At 38.6% G+C, this 18,727-nt stretch overlaps 1 protein-coding gene across 1 annotated transcript; it reads right to left on the bottom strand.

The window, feature by feature from the left end:
- Nucleotides 1-286: 286 nt before the first annotated feature.
- Nucleotides 287-18,720, bottom strand: ZBTB49 (zinc finger and BTB domain containing 49). The gene is made up of 8 exons (XM_064151456.1): nt 18,644-18,720; nt 17,097-17,270; nt 15,004-16,109; nt 9,160-9,206; nt 5,430-5,503; nt 4,625-4,707; nt 4,379-4,540; nt 287-1,693 (listed from the first exon to the last, which is right to left on the bottom strand). Exons 2-8 carry the CDS (start codon nt 17,246-17,248, stop codon nt 1,020-1,022), a joined length of 2,298 nt encoding a protein of 765 aa, XP_064007526.1. The 5' UTR covers nt 17,249-17,270; nt 18,644-18,720; the 3' UTR covers nt 287-1,019.
- Between the last annotated feature and the right edge of the window lie 7 nt (nt 18,721-18,727).

Genomic DNA, 18,727 nt, shown 5'->3' with positions numbered 1-18,727 from the left:
AAATTCAACAACAGATCTATACTGAAAATGAATGAAGCATTGGAAAGCACCAATACAGAAAAGCCTTTAAGCAAAGTTGCTATCCTCTACCAATCTCTTCAACCCTATTAATTACCCAGTGTTTTACAGCAATTCGTTGAAATGCAGGACAATTCACTGCGGTATTGATTGAATTTATTTTGTAAGTGCAGCTCTGCTTGCAGTGGTATCCTCACTGTAAAGATACCTGGAACAGATGGAATTGAGTTATGGAAAATCCTTCATTAAGATGAAACATATAGAACAATTAAGACACAATGAAAAACATCTTCCCTTTATTTGCATCTCCTGATCTTGGTCTTCATTGTACAAATAATCTGCTGTTCAAAATAGTTTATAAAATACTAAGAAAAAAAGCTTTAATTGTAAAAAAATAAAGTTTCTAGATATACAGTTACTTTGCACTATCACAAATACTGTCCAGCATTTAACATTTAAATTTAATATCACAACACTCAAATCTTGTAAACCAAAGATCCTACTGGTAACAAAGCCACTACTGAAACTCAGGTTCGTTAAAGATTTGGTAAGTGTTTTCCTCTTTTCATATCTACATCCCTTACATAACTCTGACAACCTTGGCATTTCATCCATGTAATGAAATTAGGCATCAGGCCTTCCTTTCTTCCATTATTAGGTTACAAATACCAAGTTAAATGGTAAATTTAGCAAATGGCAAAATTTAGTACATCACAGCAACAAATGAGCTACATGGTTGTTACAGACTGACTTGGATCTGCTGCTGTTATTCATACTGTGCTGCAGTCCGAACAACAAAGGTCCCTGAAACTAGACCTGAACTTTGCCAAGAAGCAGTGTAAAGGCAGCCTATCCTGGGTTCTGGGCATGTATACCTTGATTTCTACCAGTACCCAAGCTAGTCAGCTTAAAAACTAGCTGATCTCTCTCTGCTGCAGTGCAATCACAATCACTTTAGCGTGAAACGCCTCTAAGAAGTTTTGATGCAATCACCTGAGCCCTTATTGTTCCAATTCACTTTCATTCTGCAAGGTCTTCATAGCTAAACCCCAGAGGGTCATGCTGGAGAAGAAGGGTCCTTCATTACTCTTGTACACAGCAGATGACGTTCGACTGCCTAGCGGATCGCTACAGTGACTGTCCAAGCTAACCATGGAGGAACGGATCATGGGAATGCTATCAGACTGTAAAGGCTCTTCAGCAGAAGACACATCGACATCCGTGTAAGCATATGGTGGTGGTGCTGGAGTTTGCTCTGCCTGAGCTTTTGGGAGTTTAGCAGAACCCAGGTTCAGTTTCTGTTGGTTTGCCGAGTCATGGTGTTGAATCGTTGATCTCAGCTTACAGTAGGAATCCGCAGGACCGCCAAATTCAGTGGCATTTGCACTTGGACGAACAGGAAATTTAACGGACACTGGTAACAGCGCAACCGGCATTTCCTGGCTGAGAGAGTCAGAACTCTGAGACTTGTCAAGGTCAGAAGTTTCTATCCCTTGAGGAAATTCATCAAGTGTGTTTGGCCCTTCCTCACTGGCTTTACAGTGCATTTTCTTGTGCCGCCGCAGAACAGCAGAGCGCGTGAAGCATTTGTTGCAAGTCTCACAGGTGTAGGGTTTTTCTCCTGTGTGAGTTCTCACATGTCTACGCAGGTCACCAGAGCCTGCAAAGCATTTCCCTGCAGGATAGAAGTGACAGATTTAGATTTCGTTCCTAACAAGTACATAAATATGTTTTAATTAGAGAAAATACCAAGTGATAGGGTATGGTATGTCCCAGTCATGGTACTTTGGTTATCTAGAATAGCTTCAAACAAGCTTCACCTATTTTTACAACAGAATGACTTTCCTCCTTCTTGATCTGATTCTCTAACTTGTGTTTTCCAGTGCTTTAGTTTCTGTCTCCATATAGAAGAGCATCCATTAGTATTTGAAAGCTGTGAGTGCTCTCAGTTTGCATCAATCTTTAGATGGAAGGAAAAAATAAATAAATTAATTAATTTTATTTGTCTGGAAATGCAGTCTGCTGCTAAGCTGCTAAATGATGCAGTGAGGACTGCATCATGCAAAGTAATGGCTTGATCATTACCAAAGAACTATTCTTAAAGTGCTGACAATTCACCTTTTTGTTAACTTTGAGCTAACGTAAAACAGCAGTCCATTTTTCATACTCTAGCCAGAAAAGGTCTCAAAATAGTTTAAGTTTTCATTGCTGTAAATACTAGAGTCCAATAAAATAGTCGACTGTTTGCCTGTTCTCGGAACCAGAAGCTCAACTAAGCTCAATCACCACACTGCAAAAAAAAACCCCAAACACTACCTGAGGCTGAACCAAGGTGAAGTATGAAAGATCAGGCAGAACAGAGCATTAATTTCTGCTACATGATTCAGACACATTCTTTAAGATAGCAGAAATAAGCCAGAACACCTCAGCTATGAGGAAAGGCTGAGGGAGCCAGGGTTATTCAGCCTGGAGAAGAAAAGACTCCAGGGGGACCTTACAGCTGCCTTCCAATACCTGAAGGGATCCTACAGGAAGGCTGGAGAGGGACTTCTCATAAGGGTGTCTAGCAATAGGACACAAGAGGGATTTTTTTTAAGCTGAGGGAAAGTATGTTTAGACTGGATCTTAGGAAAAGGTTCTGCAGTACAAGGGTGGTGAAACTCTGGAATAGGCTGCCCAGGGAGGCTGTGGATGCCTGGGGGTGTTCTAGGCCAGGTTGGATAAGGCCTTGAGCAGCTGAGTCTAGGTGAGAGTCATCCCTGCCCATCGTGAGGAGGCTGGAGTAAATTATCTCTAGAGTCTCTTCCAACTTAAGCCATTCTATGATTCTGCTTGTGACTAACTTATTTTACCTACATTAAAGATGTTTTTTTGTGTGTTTGTGGACAGTCAGCAACCAAAATGAACTGCATTACCTAAAAGCCCAGTAAAACTTCAGTCTCAATTTTCATCATGATACTTTTTATTCTACTGCCCAGATTTCTCCTTAAAACAGCCATTAAACAATAAGATTGCAAATTACTGGAATAACACATGTGGAATTTTTGTATGATGTGAATGACTTCTTAATGCTTGATCAGACCCTCTGTACAATTTTTCCCTGTTCGGCACAAGATAACCTGGCTAAAATGAAAAATAATAACAAGACTACTACAAGACAAGACAAAAATAAGCCTGTTTTAATGACAGCAAAGCAACCATTTGTACTTTCATATCCTGCATGTCTGTATTTCCTCCTCCTGATAATATTAGCTTTTCTTCTGCCTCAAGACATTACGAATAAAACATACTGCAATTGGATGTTATCATATCCTCCAGAGCTGATTCCTCAGAATGTGGATGAAATTATACCAAAATAGCACTTAAGGGCAGAAAAGTAAGCAGTATGCAGGATGCTAAGTAACACAGGAGATAAGGGCAGGCAGTGTAATTTCTGAGAACTATGTTATAGAAGGATGAATCACTGATCAAAGAGCCATTTTCAGACCACAAGGAAGTATGACCTATGTAGCGGATTTTCAAAACGGTTGTTCTCTGGCATGAAGTATTGATCAAGTTTTGATTTTATTCCAGAGGTTGAATCAATGTAGCAGAAGGTGGTTGTTGTCAAATTCTGTGGTTGAATGCAGCTAAATCCCAACAGTATTCATTTGGAAAAAGACAAAACAAACCTCCCTTTATACACAAGAAAGGACTATACTGAAAAATAAATCCATTTTTGAAGCAGCTAATATCAGCAGACTGTTGAATAATCCTATTTCCTTTAGCCTCCAACTGATATTTGCTTTTGAACTTATTTACAACAGTTAAAGGAGTTTAATACTCCAAATGAAAGACTATGTATGCAAGACACCTCTCCTATGAGACAGGCTGAGGGCGCTGGGGTTGTTCAGCCTGAAGACAGAAGGCTCAAGAGAGAACTAACAGCAGCCTTACAGTACCCAAAGGGGACTACAAGAAGGCTGCAGAGGGACTGTGTACAAAGGCCTGCAGCAATAGGATGAGGAGCAGTGTTTTGGAATTAGAGAAAAGGAGATGTAGATTGAATGTTAGGAACAAGTTCTGCACTGTGAGAGTGCTGGAGCACTGGAACAGTTGCCCAGGGACATAGTTGAAGCCCCATCCCTGGATATATCCAAGGTCAGGCTCAAAAAGGCTCTGAGCAACCTGATCTAGTGGAGGATGTCTCTGCTGACTGCAGAGGGTTGGACCAGATGATCTTCAGAGGTCCCTTCCAACCCAAGCCATTCTGTGATTTCAATTTATAACTGTTTTGTTCAATTGTTACTCTACTGACCTAGGAACTTTTTATCATTTAAAAAAACAAAGACATGACCAAGCTATGCACAGTAAATCTCACCACATGCTGAGCAGCTGTATGGTCTCTCTCCAGTGTGCCTGATTCTGTGCTTTACTAATTTTCGTTGCATGTTGAATGACTTCCCACATTCATCACAGGTGAATACTTTATCTGCTGTATGGGTCTTTTTGTGCTCCTTCAAATTACTGAAGTTACTGAATCCTGGAAACATATGACAAACACAGATTAAAATGATTCCTCACATTCTAACACAAAATTCAGAGGCAGAAACTGGTTCTTACATACCTCTGCCACAGATATCACACAGATGAGGCTTTTCTCCAGAATGAATGATAATATGACGCTGAACGTCACCAGAAGCTGCAAATCTGTAACACAACAGAGGAACTCCATTACTGTCTTAAGATCCTTATCTCCCAAACTGAGTGGCATGTGGAAATCAACAACAACAAATGCCTAATGTTCTGAGCAAAGATTAAAATCTAAAACAGAGAAAAACGGCTGCATTTAAGAAAAGCTCTTTGATGCTGGCAACAGCCAGCTAAATTCATGCTAGGAATAAAAATTCCTTTTCACCATTAATGTTACTGATTTATTCTGCATTTAACTTAGTTTGAGTATGAATCCAACTCCTAAAATAGTGTATTTTCTGCCACCTGATAGCACAAGGCAGAAATATTTAATGCTTTGATTAAATCTGTCAAGTTTCCCATATGTCATAATTCCATAAAATGTAACAAATTATACTGCCAAATAACAAAGAAAAAAATGTGGAAGGTACAAATCCGATTTACTGTGATTCACACTGTTCAAAATACACACACCAGTGTATTCTTCACTAAAGATACCAATACACAATAAATTAAGATGACAGACTGTCATGTGCTGGCATGTTTATCTTATTACTGCAGCCACCTGCAAACATTTCTATATTTTGATTTCATCAGCACACATTTAAATCCAATGTCTTTTCAACAGAATTGAGCAGCACATTCCCTTAGCTCTTGGCCCTTTGTTTATGATGAGGATTAAAAGAAACATAAACAAGTTTGACCATGTTACCTTTACTAAGATGAATAATTCTACTCACCTTTTCCCACAGATTTCACAAATATATGGCTTCTCACCAGAATGTCGACGTAAGTGTGTCTGGAGATTACCTGCCTGAAGGGACAGTAATTTAAACATTTAAAGTCACCTAGGCTGCTGCACACAGATAAAAAAATGACAAGAGGAATTACAAGATCAGCTTTTTATTTCTAATGCTATGGCAGTGAAGCTATGAATTCAAGCATTCTTATCTAATAAAGACAGAATACCCTGTACTTCAAGATCAAATGGCTTATTGTGCAATTATCTGTTGACAAGAACAAAAAAACCCGCCTGGAATCAAATTCTAAGGAAAAAGAAATACCTGTAGCTGAAAACATCCAATTATAAATGAAAATTACAAAAGAGAATTACACTATCTGGATGTCAGTGAAGAAGAAAACTTACTAGTAACATGGTTCATATTAGTCTCTCATTCCCTGTCCTACAAATAAAATACATCGGGATTTCTTTTTAACCTCCTGGTAGATGAATTCATAAAATAGGGCAAACATTTTTCAGTCATAAAATACTCAGAGCCAAGAGCTCCAGACCTATATATACTTACTCATATCAAAAGAAAACAGAACAGACAGCTCAGAGATGAACAAATGGGATTATTGGTAACTATTTTTTATTCTTTCCTCTCCCGGTCCTGTAAAAATAGTGCCAGTCTAGCTGGCAAACCAAGTAACGACTAAACAAAACCATCTCGTTCACTCCAACGTTGTGAGGTTTTAAAACAGTTTTTAAAGCCACTGGTGCTTCTGAATAGCTAACTCACGGAGAGGCCAGTTCTCAAAGCACAAGATACAGCTAGGCTGCAGCGAGAAAAGCTGCAGATGTTCCATAAATAATGTCTACTTCCACAGCCAGTTTTTAACCCTTCCATTCTCCTTGATGGCTAACTGCCCGATATCTAAGTACACTAAAGGAACATTAAGTGCATTCAACCAGGAAAGCAAACTGGGGATGCAGAGATTATCATGTCCTCCTTAGTCACAGCAAGACAACAAAAATAACACCTGTCACTAATTTCTTCAGATATCCAGTCACCTGTGATGATCAGTCACTGTGATCACAGCTTGTAATACACCAGAATTTAAGTAGTGCAGACACAGACACGGAGGACAATATTAAATGGATCAGCATTTGCACTCTGCAAGCCTTCTTTAATCCCCATAAAATTTTTCAGCCAAGAGTGTGACCCCAGGCCAAACACTGATTCCGAAATCCATCCAAAGAGGTGCACTAGGCACCCATTTCTTAGGAAGGAGAAGACTAAACTGACTTCTCCATAGAACAACTTGTGCTTTGCAAAGACAAGTTTTATGTGGAGGTACATCCGAGTGAAACACACGAGAGATAGAACCTTTATCTCTATATACCTTGCAAAATAAACCACATCACAGGCATTTGAAAGGTGTTCTGGTTAAAGACAGAGGGTCAAACTGAAACACAACAATTACTCTGAAATAGTTCCTGTGCAGGCATTTTTAGCCAGAATAAAGACATTTTGCAGACAGCAGCAAGCAGATCCATTTCACTGTTACAAGCCTATGTCAATTCCTCCTAAGGAGGGCAAAAGTTGTTATTAGATGTGCTGAGACAAAAACCCAAAATCATCAGTAACTTCTATTCTTCCTAAGCTTTTATGGTGGTACACAATGCTGGCTAAGCCATAATAGGCCATTCCAGTTTGAAAATGTAAAAAGAACTTTTGTTAATGTTTCAGGGAAAGGAAAAATCCTTTCACTGATAGAGGTTGCATAACACTCTCCAAAAATTTGGAGACTGGAGAGGTTTGCTAGACTTAGTCCACTCATAACTGGCATGCTTTTAAAGTGTAGAAACTAATGCATATTGCTCTCCAATAGAAAACTCTGTAGGAGGTGACAGTGAAGAGTTAAAATGTGATAGGCTGGATCACCAGTCAGAGAAGGACCACAAAGCAACAGGCTGTGCGATAGCAGTAAGGGAAGATGTAGGCTTGGGAATCTTTTTCTCCAAAACTCAAAGACAGGTTATTTGTTCCAGACTATGAATTCCTATGTCAATTTTCATTATTTGCTTTTCTGTTTCACATTCCAACACAAGGAACATCACTTACATTCCGCAGGTGCAGACAAGACTACCAGGCACAACTACTGCACTGTCTCAAAAGCACAGAACTTGTAGACTTAAATAAAAAGGAGTCACTATTTCTGTGCAGGCAGACTAATAAGATCAAGAACAGAGATGGTCCTTTAAGCAAAAAGTAGACAGTAACTACCCCTGCATCTCACTTTCTAGTGCATGGAGTCTTACTTATTTGCAAAACTCAAAAGCAAGTGCCTCAGCTGCATGCAAGTTCCCTTTCTCGACCAGAGAAAGCTGAATGCTATAGCTCACATACTGGACTTGTAGGTATCACCCATCGATACATATCTACCTTACCTTCAGCTAAGTCAGATAATGAGAAGAGTAGGGAAGCTGTTTAAGAGTGCTTTAATTAAAAGGCAAAATTTTCTGGGTTTGTTTGTATTTAAAGAGGAGCAGTGTACTTTGCATGAGGAGTCTGTCATGCCTGGCACACTGAGTACCTTTAACAGAATTTGTGAATTATGAAATCAATTATTAATTAATGAGATATCCCTTTGTCTTTAACAACCAGAAGCTCAGCCATCACAATACATGAAAATGCATTTTCTCTGCCTAATAAGCTGACTCAGTTTTGTTCACAATGGCTTGATAAGGATAATGGAAATAGTACTGCTTACTAGACACAGTGTTATGCCCGTATTGCTAAAAGTGGGGGATGCAACTGCATCAGATACCTAGATCAAAGAATCTCCACTAGTGGATTACACAACTGGAGCAAAAAAAGCGCAAGCACTGGTGGGTGGGTAGGCAAAGACCGTGTAATTCTAACCTCTAAACCAGGTCTTGTAAGACCAGAGTTATTCAACAATAATTATTTCATCCTGCTGTAGAAGTATGCATCTGTCTACTGTCTCCAGTACTTTGGCACACATATTCCAGCCAAGAAAACAGAAAAGAAACAGACATTTTGGAAACCTGAGACAAGTAGGCACCAAATTTGTAGAAGTATCAATGTATCCAGAATGGGAAGCAAGCAGTGGGGAGCTAATTAAAAGCTAAGTTAGGCCCTGTTTGTAAGCAGGGAACTTCACAAAAGGTTCTTTTTTAAAAAAATCACAGCTGAGTTTTGTCACTTCAGACAGACTGTGCTGTTCTTCACAGAAGGAAACTAAACCAAATTATACAGATCATTTTTATCTGACTCCAAAATATCTGCTTAATAATTGAGGCTATTTAGGAAGATGAAGCTGTGTTTTGAATACCACATCATAGAGAATTCTCACTTGTATTTTTTTTTCAGACACTGTGAAAATTCTGATTATAACATAACCCCTAAGCATGAGGCAAAAACAACAGTCTGAGAATTAATGTTCTCTGTACTTTAAATATAGCTGTGGCTCTGTATATTTGAACACCCCTTTGAAGACAAAATACATAAACACATCTACTGAGAGCAGACAGAATAAAAGGTACAAAATGTATCAAAGAAATCTACAGCATTTAACATGTTCTTTTCAAGTAAGACACTTTAAAATGTTATCCCTAAAGTGAAGTCTGTCTTTGAACAAAAAAATACATAATCTTAAAACCATGGTTTTAGAATCTACATACAGATGCATTTTAAGTACCATAATATAAAATATTCCCACCTGTGAGAAGTGTTTCCCACAAATGTTACATTCAAAAGGTTTCTCACCTAAAAGGAGAAGAAACAGAACTTCTAGTAGTTGCAATAGAATACATATGTTTTAAGTTGGTACACTTCCTTTAAAGCATGAAATGGAAACGTAAAAAAATCCCCCAAAGGACACTTACCCATATATTTAAGGGGAAATTCAAGAGGGAAGTACAGTATTTACTGTCAATGTTCTGTCATTTCTTTTCAAAATCCTCTTTTCATTTTTTTTCCCTTCCTTCCCCTGAACAAAAGGGCTGCCATACTTTCAGAAAGAAAAGATGACAAGGTCCAAAACCAACCATAGCTATGGGAAGTGCACCAGTTCTTCCACTTGCATACACAAAGACCCACTCTTAAAAAGAATAAGGAATGCAAAGAAGCCACTTTGGTAGGATCTTGTTCTCTCTGTTCCATGTGCACCATACATCTATCTGATCAGCACATAGCCATTCGCTTCAGCAAATACCTATCTGCCATCAAATTCTCATCCTATATATCTGATAATTAACCAAAGTGTTTTGTCCCCAAATTTCTGAACGTATACATATAAAACTACTATTCTTGAACCTCCAAAAATGTATGAACAGCTCTAGTAAAAAAACAGTGCAGGTCAGACAAGCTTTTCAAAATAACTCCCAATCTAGAACGTGACTGCACTATACTCAATTCCCCAGCTGCCAATTTGAGACAACTACATTTTTTCTAATTACTTCCCCTCTATAGTACTTCAGAAAGTGATTTCTTTTCCTAGTTCTTGGTTTCCTAGTTTTTACACTGTTGATAAAAATCCCTGTACATCTATGATTTTATAAACAATAATGCTCAAATATCACTGAAAGCAATGTCAATTAGGCTCATATCTTTCATGACTCTATCTGTACATTAAAGGACATGTGTATTAATCTGGCCTACAGGTACAGGGAAGCAAATTAATGCAAATCCTTGTGATTTTTGAATACAGATATTTCCAGAAGGAAAAAAAAACCTTACACTGTGTTTCATCTTGGTGCCAATTAAAAAAAAATCTGTCTAAAGACTTTTGTGTGGTGGTGGTGGGTTTTGATTTTTTATTCTTTTTTTAAAATTTTATTTTCCTGTTTTTATAGAGCACCTTTGGGCTATTTGTAGCCTTCTCCTCCAGCAAGGATTCTCTACGTTAGTATTCTTCCTTCATCCCTGGAAGTGTTATGAGCAATATCCACAATATCCAGGTGTTGAGGTTCCATTTTCCTTCCCTTCTACCAACTACAGGTGATGGTCTTTCAGCATATTTCAGGATTAAAAGCTAAATGCAATCCTCTTAAAGTATAGAGTATACATGCACAGCTATGTGGCTTCACAGACAGCAATGTTGCAGTTAGTTTGACAATGTGAAGCTCCATCTGCTTCTTCTACTTAATGAAGAATAGAAATTTCACACCAGTTTCAAGAAAACACTTATTCCATTAAAGACAAAAACTAAGAAACCGGTAACTCAACTATAAAGAGCACTGAGGTTTGATTTCATTATGGTTTTGTATTTGCAAAATACTGAAAATTCTGGTGTTGACAACCAATATAAATGAAACCAACAAGGAGACAGATCTGTGGCAACTGAGAAGGCTTTTGACAACTGTAAAAGCATCAAGGTAATCGGAAATGGAAGGTGAAAAACACTAGTAGCAATTTGTACCTACACAAAAAAAGAAGAGTTACTGTTGACAGAAAAACTAATCTGAAGTAACTTGAGAGGAGAGGGAGGGAATTAGGAGCCTCAGCTACCTCCAAACCATTGCCCTAGCCTGCACGCAGCCTCATTGTAACTGTACTGATATATGCAGAGTTGGAGAGGTTTCCCCCCATGATAAAGAAAAAGCAAAACAGTTTTGTTTGAAAAAAAAATAACAAAGTGATTTTTAGAGAATAATTCTGCACCTGCATACAACTCAAAACCACTAGGCACACCAAGCATACTATTCTAAGAACAAATTCTAGCAGAACTACTAAAATTACTCAGTGTTGTAGCATCTCTCAGGTGAAGTGAAGCTAATCACTTCCTACAGCTCATCAAGAGTGCAGCTAGTAAGCTGAAGATGATTCTTCTCCACCAATACTGGTGAGGCTATATCTAGAGCCTTAAGAAGAGAAGGCAAACAGAAAACCTTACTGCTCTCTACACACAATGGGAAGGTAGAAACTATCAGGTCATCTGTGAAGGTACACAGTGAAAAGAGGCGGCAGGCATAAATTATATCATGAAAAGTCCCATTAGATACAGAAAAAGAATCTTTTACCCCATGAGGGTAGTGAAAACGTAGGAAGTGGTTGCAGAATCTCTGCCCTTGAAAACATCCAAAATCTGACTACACAAGTTCATGAGCAGAAGAACCCATTTTAATTTGACCTGCCTTAAGCAAAAGCTTGGACTAGATGACTTGCAGAGGTCCATTCTTACCTTTTTTTTCCCCTGTGATAATAGAATAATTATCATCTGACTTTTGTCATTAAAGTCCAAACCAAAAAGTCTCATACATTGATCTTCTCAAAGACCATGTCTGAATCAACAGCAATAGAGACAACCTGGAGAATAGTAACTAAATTACAAGTAAGACAATGCTTAAAAAAACACCAGGGACTTCACTTTTGAACCCTTGGACTGTTTTGTGCTTTAGCGTCTGTTGCATCCTTCTTGTTCAACACTTTGCAAGAAGAGATGAAGATAAAATGCATATTAGTAGGATCAAAGCAGTGGTGTGCCAGCTCCAGAGGCAAATGGCATGAAGGCAGAAAGAAACAGTGCTTCTGAAGACATCATCTACTAAGGCTTGAAATGCTGGTACGTTGGTCAAGTAAAGCTCAGAATGAAAAAGCTGAAGATTATCAACAATGTATTACATGACAGTGTAACTCTGATCCTATTGTATTCCATCCCACCAAGCGCTCTTTACACAAGGTTAGGAATTTTGAGATGTTTGCTGAAAATGTTTAAAAAAAAAAAACAAAATAATAAGCAAAACAAAACCATAACATTAGGTCAAATAAAAAATCAGAAGGTCAGTGCAATAAGCTGCTTAGAGATTCTTTCAAATATCTACTATCACTACAAGTAAACCAGCTGGACATCCCAGTACAATGTCTTGAGTTGAACAGAGTATGCCTGCCCTTCACAGAGAAAACTGATCAATGCAGCTATGTTAACCTGCAAACCACATTAACCCTGTTTCAGGACAGAGAATTTCACATGTGCATTTTTTGTGGCAAGCATCCCACCACAGCACTTACGTTGAAGAAGCCATCTTTTGTGGGTTAAAAACTGTCTTGTCATTGTGAAAGGTCCCTTTAGTAACTTGTTTCCTTCATCTCTTCAGTAAAGCCAGATTTGGAGGGCTTTCAGTGAACACTGTAGTACTAATGCACCTGCTAACCCTTTTGCTCAGTTCTAGAAAATTAATGTTTTCAAATAAAATTGATTAGTGAGCAATTTGCTGTGCTTTCTGAAGTGGCAGATGAATGGAAAGGGCTTTTAGTACACACATTACTTAACTACCAGTGTACCTAATATTAATGGTACAGATGTGCAGCAGCTACAGAGGCTACTTGCTTACACACTGCAATTTTCCAAACACTCTTTTTGCACTAGTTGCATATTTAAAAATAAATTAACATGACCCAAACAGCTCTATCTAGCTACGCTCTTGTCTTGTTTTTTCCATCCTTCTTTCATGTGCTTATTTGTTAAACTCATGCTCCTGAACTGTCAGTTAAGCACATTTATAGATGATTGTTTATGCCACATTAAGTAGTATCCAAATCTGGACTTTTCTGAGTGCCATTGGAAGAAGACAGTGCATGAAAGCAAGATGGAATTCGTGAATTCAATGTATATTTGGACTCCTAGAGGAGGACAGCAGCAGTAACAAAACCAAGCCTAGGATCACTTTTCTTACACAATGTATCAGGTAGTTCATATCAAGCAGTGAGTGTTACGCAACATGAAACATCTACCAGAGTTAAGTGGAGTAGAAGCATGTCTAAATATAGAGACCTCAAATGAAAACAAAAACGAATTGGCAATACACATAAATAATCCTGCAAAGCTACTGGAATTCTTTTCCTCTTTTTCCATTTCCAACACCTGGAAGTATTTGCTGGCCACACTGTGCCTAAAGGAAAAAAATAATGTGTAAAACACCTGCATCAAGGCTATAATCTCTTCCTTCTATAAAGCACAGTGCCCAGTCCACTTCCATGACCTTTAAGTTTCAATACATTAGAAGAGGTAAACTAGATCTTGAACCTCATATTTGAAATGAGCAGACTCAGAAGCCTATAATAATTAGGCCTATCACTAAGGCAACACACTCTTGAAAAAAACAAGTAGTTAATGGACACCTGAACTCACAAAATCTAGATGTCTTCCTATGGCTGTGATGTCTAAGGGAGGGCAAATTATAGTAGACTTCTCACAGTTAGGGTCTCTCTTTTACGTGGATTCTCTAGCACAAACTCACATGTCATCACTTCATTCTTTCCTTCAACTGAGACTTCTGTAGATTCTTCTATCTGATCACCTATTTTCCTGACATTTCTAACATAATATACCTGATGTCAGCTCAAATTAGGTAACAGATTAAAAAAAGGCAATCAAAAATACAAGAACAGACCTAGGTAAAAGGCATGCAGTCCTGTCACAGGAGACCAAGTAAGAACCAAGAATTATCAGTAATGTGAAGATCCAGAAGCAATCAACAACAATAAGTGAAAACCTCAAGAAGCTAAAGCAAAATGTCCCTGCTTTCAGATTATGGAAAAGATTTTTCTGCTAATAATGTGGAAAAATAAATCATTGGTATGAAGGAGAAATTAGCAAAATAAATCAACGTCTGCTAAGAGGAATCCATATTTAGTATCTGAGTACCAGTGCTCACTTGCAAAGTGGTATTTGTCTGATAGAATTGAGAGAGAGATGCATTTTCTATTTAATACAGGGGGAAAAAGGGAGGCAAAAGTTATTAAATATCTTAATCAGGAATAACACCATCTTAAGGACTCGAAATTAATAGTCTTACTCAACCAGCTAAAGTAAGGTTTGCTCAGAAACTCACACTTTTCTTAAAAGCTCTTTGAAGAAAGTTACCAAAAGTTGTAGAAGTAACAGAACATACTGGTTAAATGGAACAAATTAGTTAATTCAAAGTTAGGCTATGTCTTGTTTCCCACTAGAATAAAAAGTTACTTAGAAATAAATCTACGGTTTAAAAATAGTATCAACTGTAAGATTTTAAAACGAAATCAAAATTCACTCTGCAGACGACTTGCCTGCAAGAGCATTACTCTCTAAGTAAATGCAAAGAAAAATTGTTTACACTAGGAAAAAAGTATGAACTACAGAGCATATTTCTACAGGTCAAAGACAACTAACCACCAAGCCCTAATCACTTGTATCTTGGAATGAATATGTGATCAGAGAGAAGTGAGGTCATCTAGAACACTTGCAGTGTTGTCTTTCATACATTTGCACTTTTCATTGTTACCAGACTGGCTCCTGGGCCATCTGATAAGCTGACTAGAAATGCCTCATCTAAATGCAAGACAAAATTAAAATTTTCATTGAAATATCACACAAGGTTCAGTGACAAAGAACCCTAAACAAATATGAAAGAAATCTTTACTAGAACTCTTAGCTAGATTCAATGCGCAGTTTTTATTCTTTTTTACCAAAAAACAAGGCTGTCTTTTGAAAGCAGACCCTCAACCAGCATCTCTGAATCAAGAGGTATTGCAAGACATCCTCTTTAGCTATTCAGTCTGCAGAATAAGTTACTGATAACTGTACCTGTATGAGACCTTTTGTGGAGCTCCAAATTGCTCGGATGTTTGAAAGCCTTCCCACATAATTCACAAGTATATTGTCTCTGCAACTGAAGAGTCTGCGATTGCCCTTCTTGTTCCAAAGGACCTTGTGATCTCTCCATTTCAACAGTTTGTTCAAAATTCTCAGAATTCACTAAATCTGCTGCTTCTTTTTCCTCAGTACCTCTAACATTTGTCACGTCCATGGTACTTTCATTTGCAGACTCCATTACCTCTGTTACTCTGCTGTCATCTCTTTTAGGCTCAGGTGGCTGCTCTGCAGACTCCCGAGATCTTAGAAAATTTAACTTTTTGAGGTGTATTGCCTTTTTCAGTCGCATCTGTTTGGTGGGCTGCAGAAGTGTGCTTTCTGCATCTTGCTCTGGAGCAGCTTCATTCACAGACTGAACCAGAAAGTTTGATGGCAAATGATCGGAGGTTTCCAGAATACACTCAGAGTGATTGACAGTACAAGAATTACTCTCTGTCGAGTTTATTTCTGTAGATGTGCTGTAAGAAAAGGGTTGTTCTGCTCCTCTCTCATGATTAGAGCAAGCATTCTGCTTGTAGAAGTGTTTACTATAAAAGTTGCGTAGTTTATAATAGTAATTTGTTTGTTTAAATGGAAGTTCTGTGCAGCTGCCATCTAAGGAGTCTTGTGGTTGTTTCTGTATGTCACCTGAGGATGCACGAAGATTAACAGACTGGGATGCATGAGAATGGTGGTCGTCCAAGGCTTTATTAGCTTGTGTGTCAGAGGAGCACTCAGGCAACAGGCTTGTTCCATAGTTGTCACTAGCACAGCTGGTGTCTGCATTCAAAGTATTTTGCAGTGAAAATACACTGTTACAAGGCATGCTTGATGGCTGCTCTACAGCTGTGGAAGATTTTAAAAAGGTATGGCAGATGTTCAGCACATTTTGCACTTGGAGACACTGTGCAATATCCAACATAGCTTGTACATTATCCTGGCTGAGATCCAGGTGAGAGGTGTACATGAAGTCCAAGATCTGGCCTATGCCACCTACATTTTTGATGTCCAAATGAAAGACATCATTCTTCTGGCCTGAAGAATTCTGGAAAAGGGTCCTGAAAAAATAAAACAAATATTCAAACACAAGCACAATTCATTAACAAACACTTGTATAAAAAAACCCACACAAACATCTCAAAGAAACTGGTATGAAACAACAATTTATACAGTCCAAGTTTATCTAGATTGCTGTGTTTGTGCAGATGAGCATCTCAAAACTTCTCAATTATTTGTCATACATTAGTCTTACACTATGACACAAAGTATGTATACCAAAGCAAATCATGCTTTACATTGTCTACTTTTCAATGTTTTGAAATCACTCCCTACACCTCTGGCTTCCTATCCAATGTGCAGTGGTGTATTTATGGACTATTTGCAAAAGCTTAGAATGCTGCTCCCCTTTTCACCACGGCATTTCACCTTCCATCAGGGCAGCTAAAACAGGACATGGGATTTTTTCTAATAAAAAGACAGACCTCAAAGTCGGATGAACTGTTCTGTTCTGTCAAATGAGCTTCTCCATCAAAAGTTATCAGTAAACATTATTAAAATACTTCCTATTAGTTCTTTGTCCACAAGCAGATGAAAGGACAGTAACACTAAACAAGAGAATGGCATTATTTGAAAAACAGTCTCTCACACCCAACAAAAAGTTCTTTCTTACTGGTACTGGATGAGAACCAAGTGAAAGAATAATGAAGAGTACAGGTACCTGAACCTAAACCAGTAGTTCAACCAATATTCACATGGTGAATGCAGCGCCATACCAAAATCCATTGTATGAGTCCTCATAAGCAAGTAATGATTAAGAAAATGCCTAACTCTAACACTACATATACCTAGAAAATAAATTAGCATAGCCACAGTTTTTAGTTAAAGATCTGAGAACAGCTTTATCCCTAGACAAACAATTTAACTTTTCCCTTTGTGCTGCAACAGATACTTAGTCTGTGGCTATCAGGAAAAAAACTCTTCTTGGAGAAACCTAAACCAACAGCATTTAGTTCACTTTTTTAAAAGAAAAATTTTCTGTCACATACCTGAAATATTGACTGAAAGCAGCCAGGACATTTTTGTGTGCTTTGAAGCACACACCTTTTACCACCAGCATGCAGTCACAGAGAAGACCCTGAATGCGCTGTTCATGGAGCTGCTGGAGAAGATGACAACTATGGCTAGCAACAGTGTCCATGCTAGAAAATCACTTAAATTACCTACAATGAAATAAAATGCTTAGATGAATTTTAGATATTAAACTGTAATATTAATTTAGAATACAAAGCACACTTACACAATTTGTTTTAGCACTCAAAGGAAATAAGACTTCAGTTTACACTTGCAGTGTGAGTTCCAAGTGACATTTTTCTGGTTAAAGGTGAGTCACAGCACTGCTCACCAATACATATGCAACATACATAGGAAATAATGACTTGAATGAAGTTTTACTTACAACAAAGAGCTTCCACAAAAATGTGCTAATGGCATTGCCAATAAACTGAACTCCATAACCATGAAAGCCTCCAAATAATTCATACAAGAATTAGATTCTAGGGTAAAATCATCCCACACCTACCAAATCAATAGTATTTGTAGAGGAAAACCTCTAAAGCCTTCACTCTCCAAACTAAAGAGAATGTTGTAGTAGCATTAGTTATTTGTTATTGTTATAGCTAAGCACATTTCCTATGTAGAACCAATTAATTAGACAACACAGTATGGTAATTTTGTCTTTTAATACAATGCAAAAAATCACTTCATTGAACAGGCTGAAGGGAAGCCAAGTAACATTCCCACACAACGCGTTTACATTCAAGCCTATACTTTGAAGATGAAACCCTTCCCCTGCATACTTGTAATTTGAAAGGAAAATTACAATTAGAGCTTCTTGTCTTCTGATGAATGAGGCATTAAAATCACCTTGGGTCAAATACAAGGAAATGATTGCCCTCATTCACCAGTCTCATGATCGCTAGAGGCTTTTCATTTATTTCGTTCCCCTGTGACTCGCTGCCTCCTGTTGTAGTAAGGTGTGCGATCATAGTTTTTTTCCTGTTTATTCTTGTGTCACATGTTTGCCAAGTAATTGCTCTCTCTGTGCATGTCTCCCACCACAGCATCCTGCCAGTATTCTAACTACTCGTGAATTCAGACTCTCAACCATCTGGTGCCCAGCTCCCAACATTCATGCTATTTATGCTTAAACTGTTATTTCAACCTCCCCTCAGCCTGGTCTAGCTAAAGTTCAGGTTCGAGCTGTAATACAGGCAAGGGGAACAGAGGAAGGGTTTGTCTCAGAAGACAGGACTCAGGAGACAAGACCGAGCACCGAATGTAAGACAGGCTTTGCCCCGTGAGCAGGCACCGTGGGAGGGCACGGAGATAGGGAAGGCTGGATCAGAGGCAGCTGCAGCAGAGTCCGAGCAGCCGCCGGGAAACGGCGCTGAGGGGAGGCCAAGCGACATCCGCTACGGCAGAAGGACACGGCCACAACTCCCACACAGCCCACGGCGGGAACGCAGCACAACCTGGCAGAGATGGGGAGAGCAACCAAGGGGAAGGAAATAGCGCGGCTCAGCCCAAAGCTTACCGGCTCTGGACACCTTCCAACTCCATCTCTGCGCGGCCACTCGGCCGCTTCCCCGGCCCCACCATCAGCCTCAGCCCCCACACT

This window comes from Pogoniulus pusillus, chromosome 11 (genome assembly GCF_015220805.1).
Source record: "Pogoniulus pusillus isolate bPogPus1 chromosome 11, bPogPus1.pri, whole genome shotgun sequence".
Lineage (NCBI taxonomy): Eukaryota > Metazoa > Chordata > Aves > Piciformes > Lybiidae > Pogoniulus > Pogoniulus pusillus.
The sequence above is the reverse complement of the archived record's forward strand: the minus strand, read 5'-3'. Positions and strand labels throughout refer to the sequence as shown.

Bases quoted from the DNA above. Each gene is read 5' to 3' on its own strand.
- ZBTB49 (XM_064151456.1), bottom strand. From the start codon at position 17,248: ATGGACACTGTTGCTAGCCATAGTTGTCATCTTCTCCAGCAGCTCCAT. The intron at 9,207-15,003 runs GTACAGTTATCA...TTCTCCTTTTAG, and splicing joins CCACAAAAGGTCTCATACAG to GTGAGAAACCTTTTGAATGT. The intron at 4,708-5,429 runs GTGAGTAGAATT...GTTGTGTTACAG, and splicing joins TGTGAAATCTGTGGGAAAAG to ATTTGCAGCTTCTGGTGACG.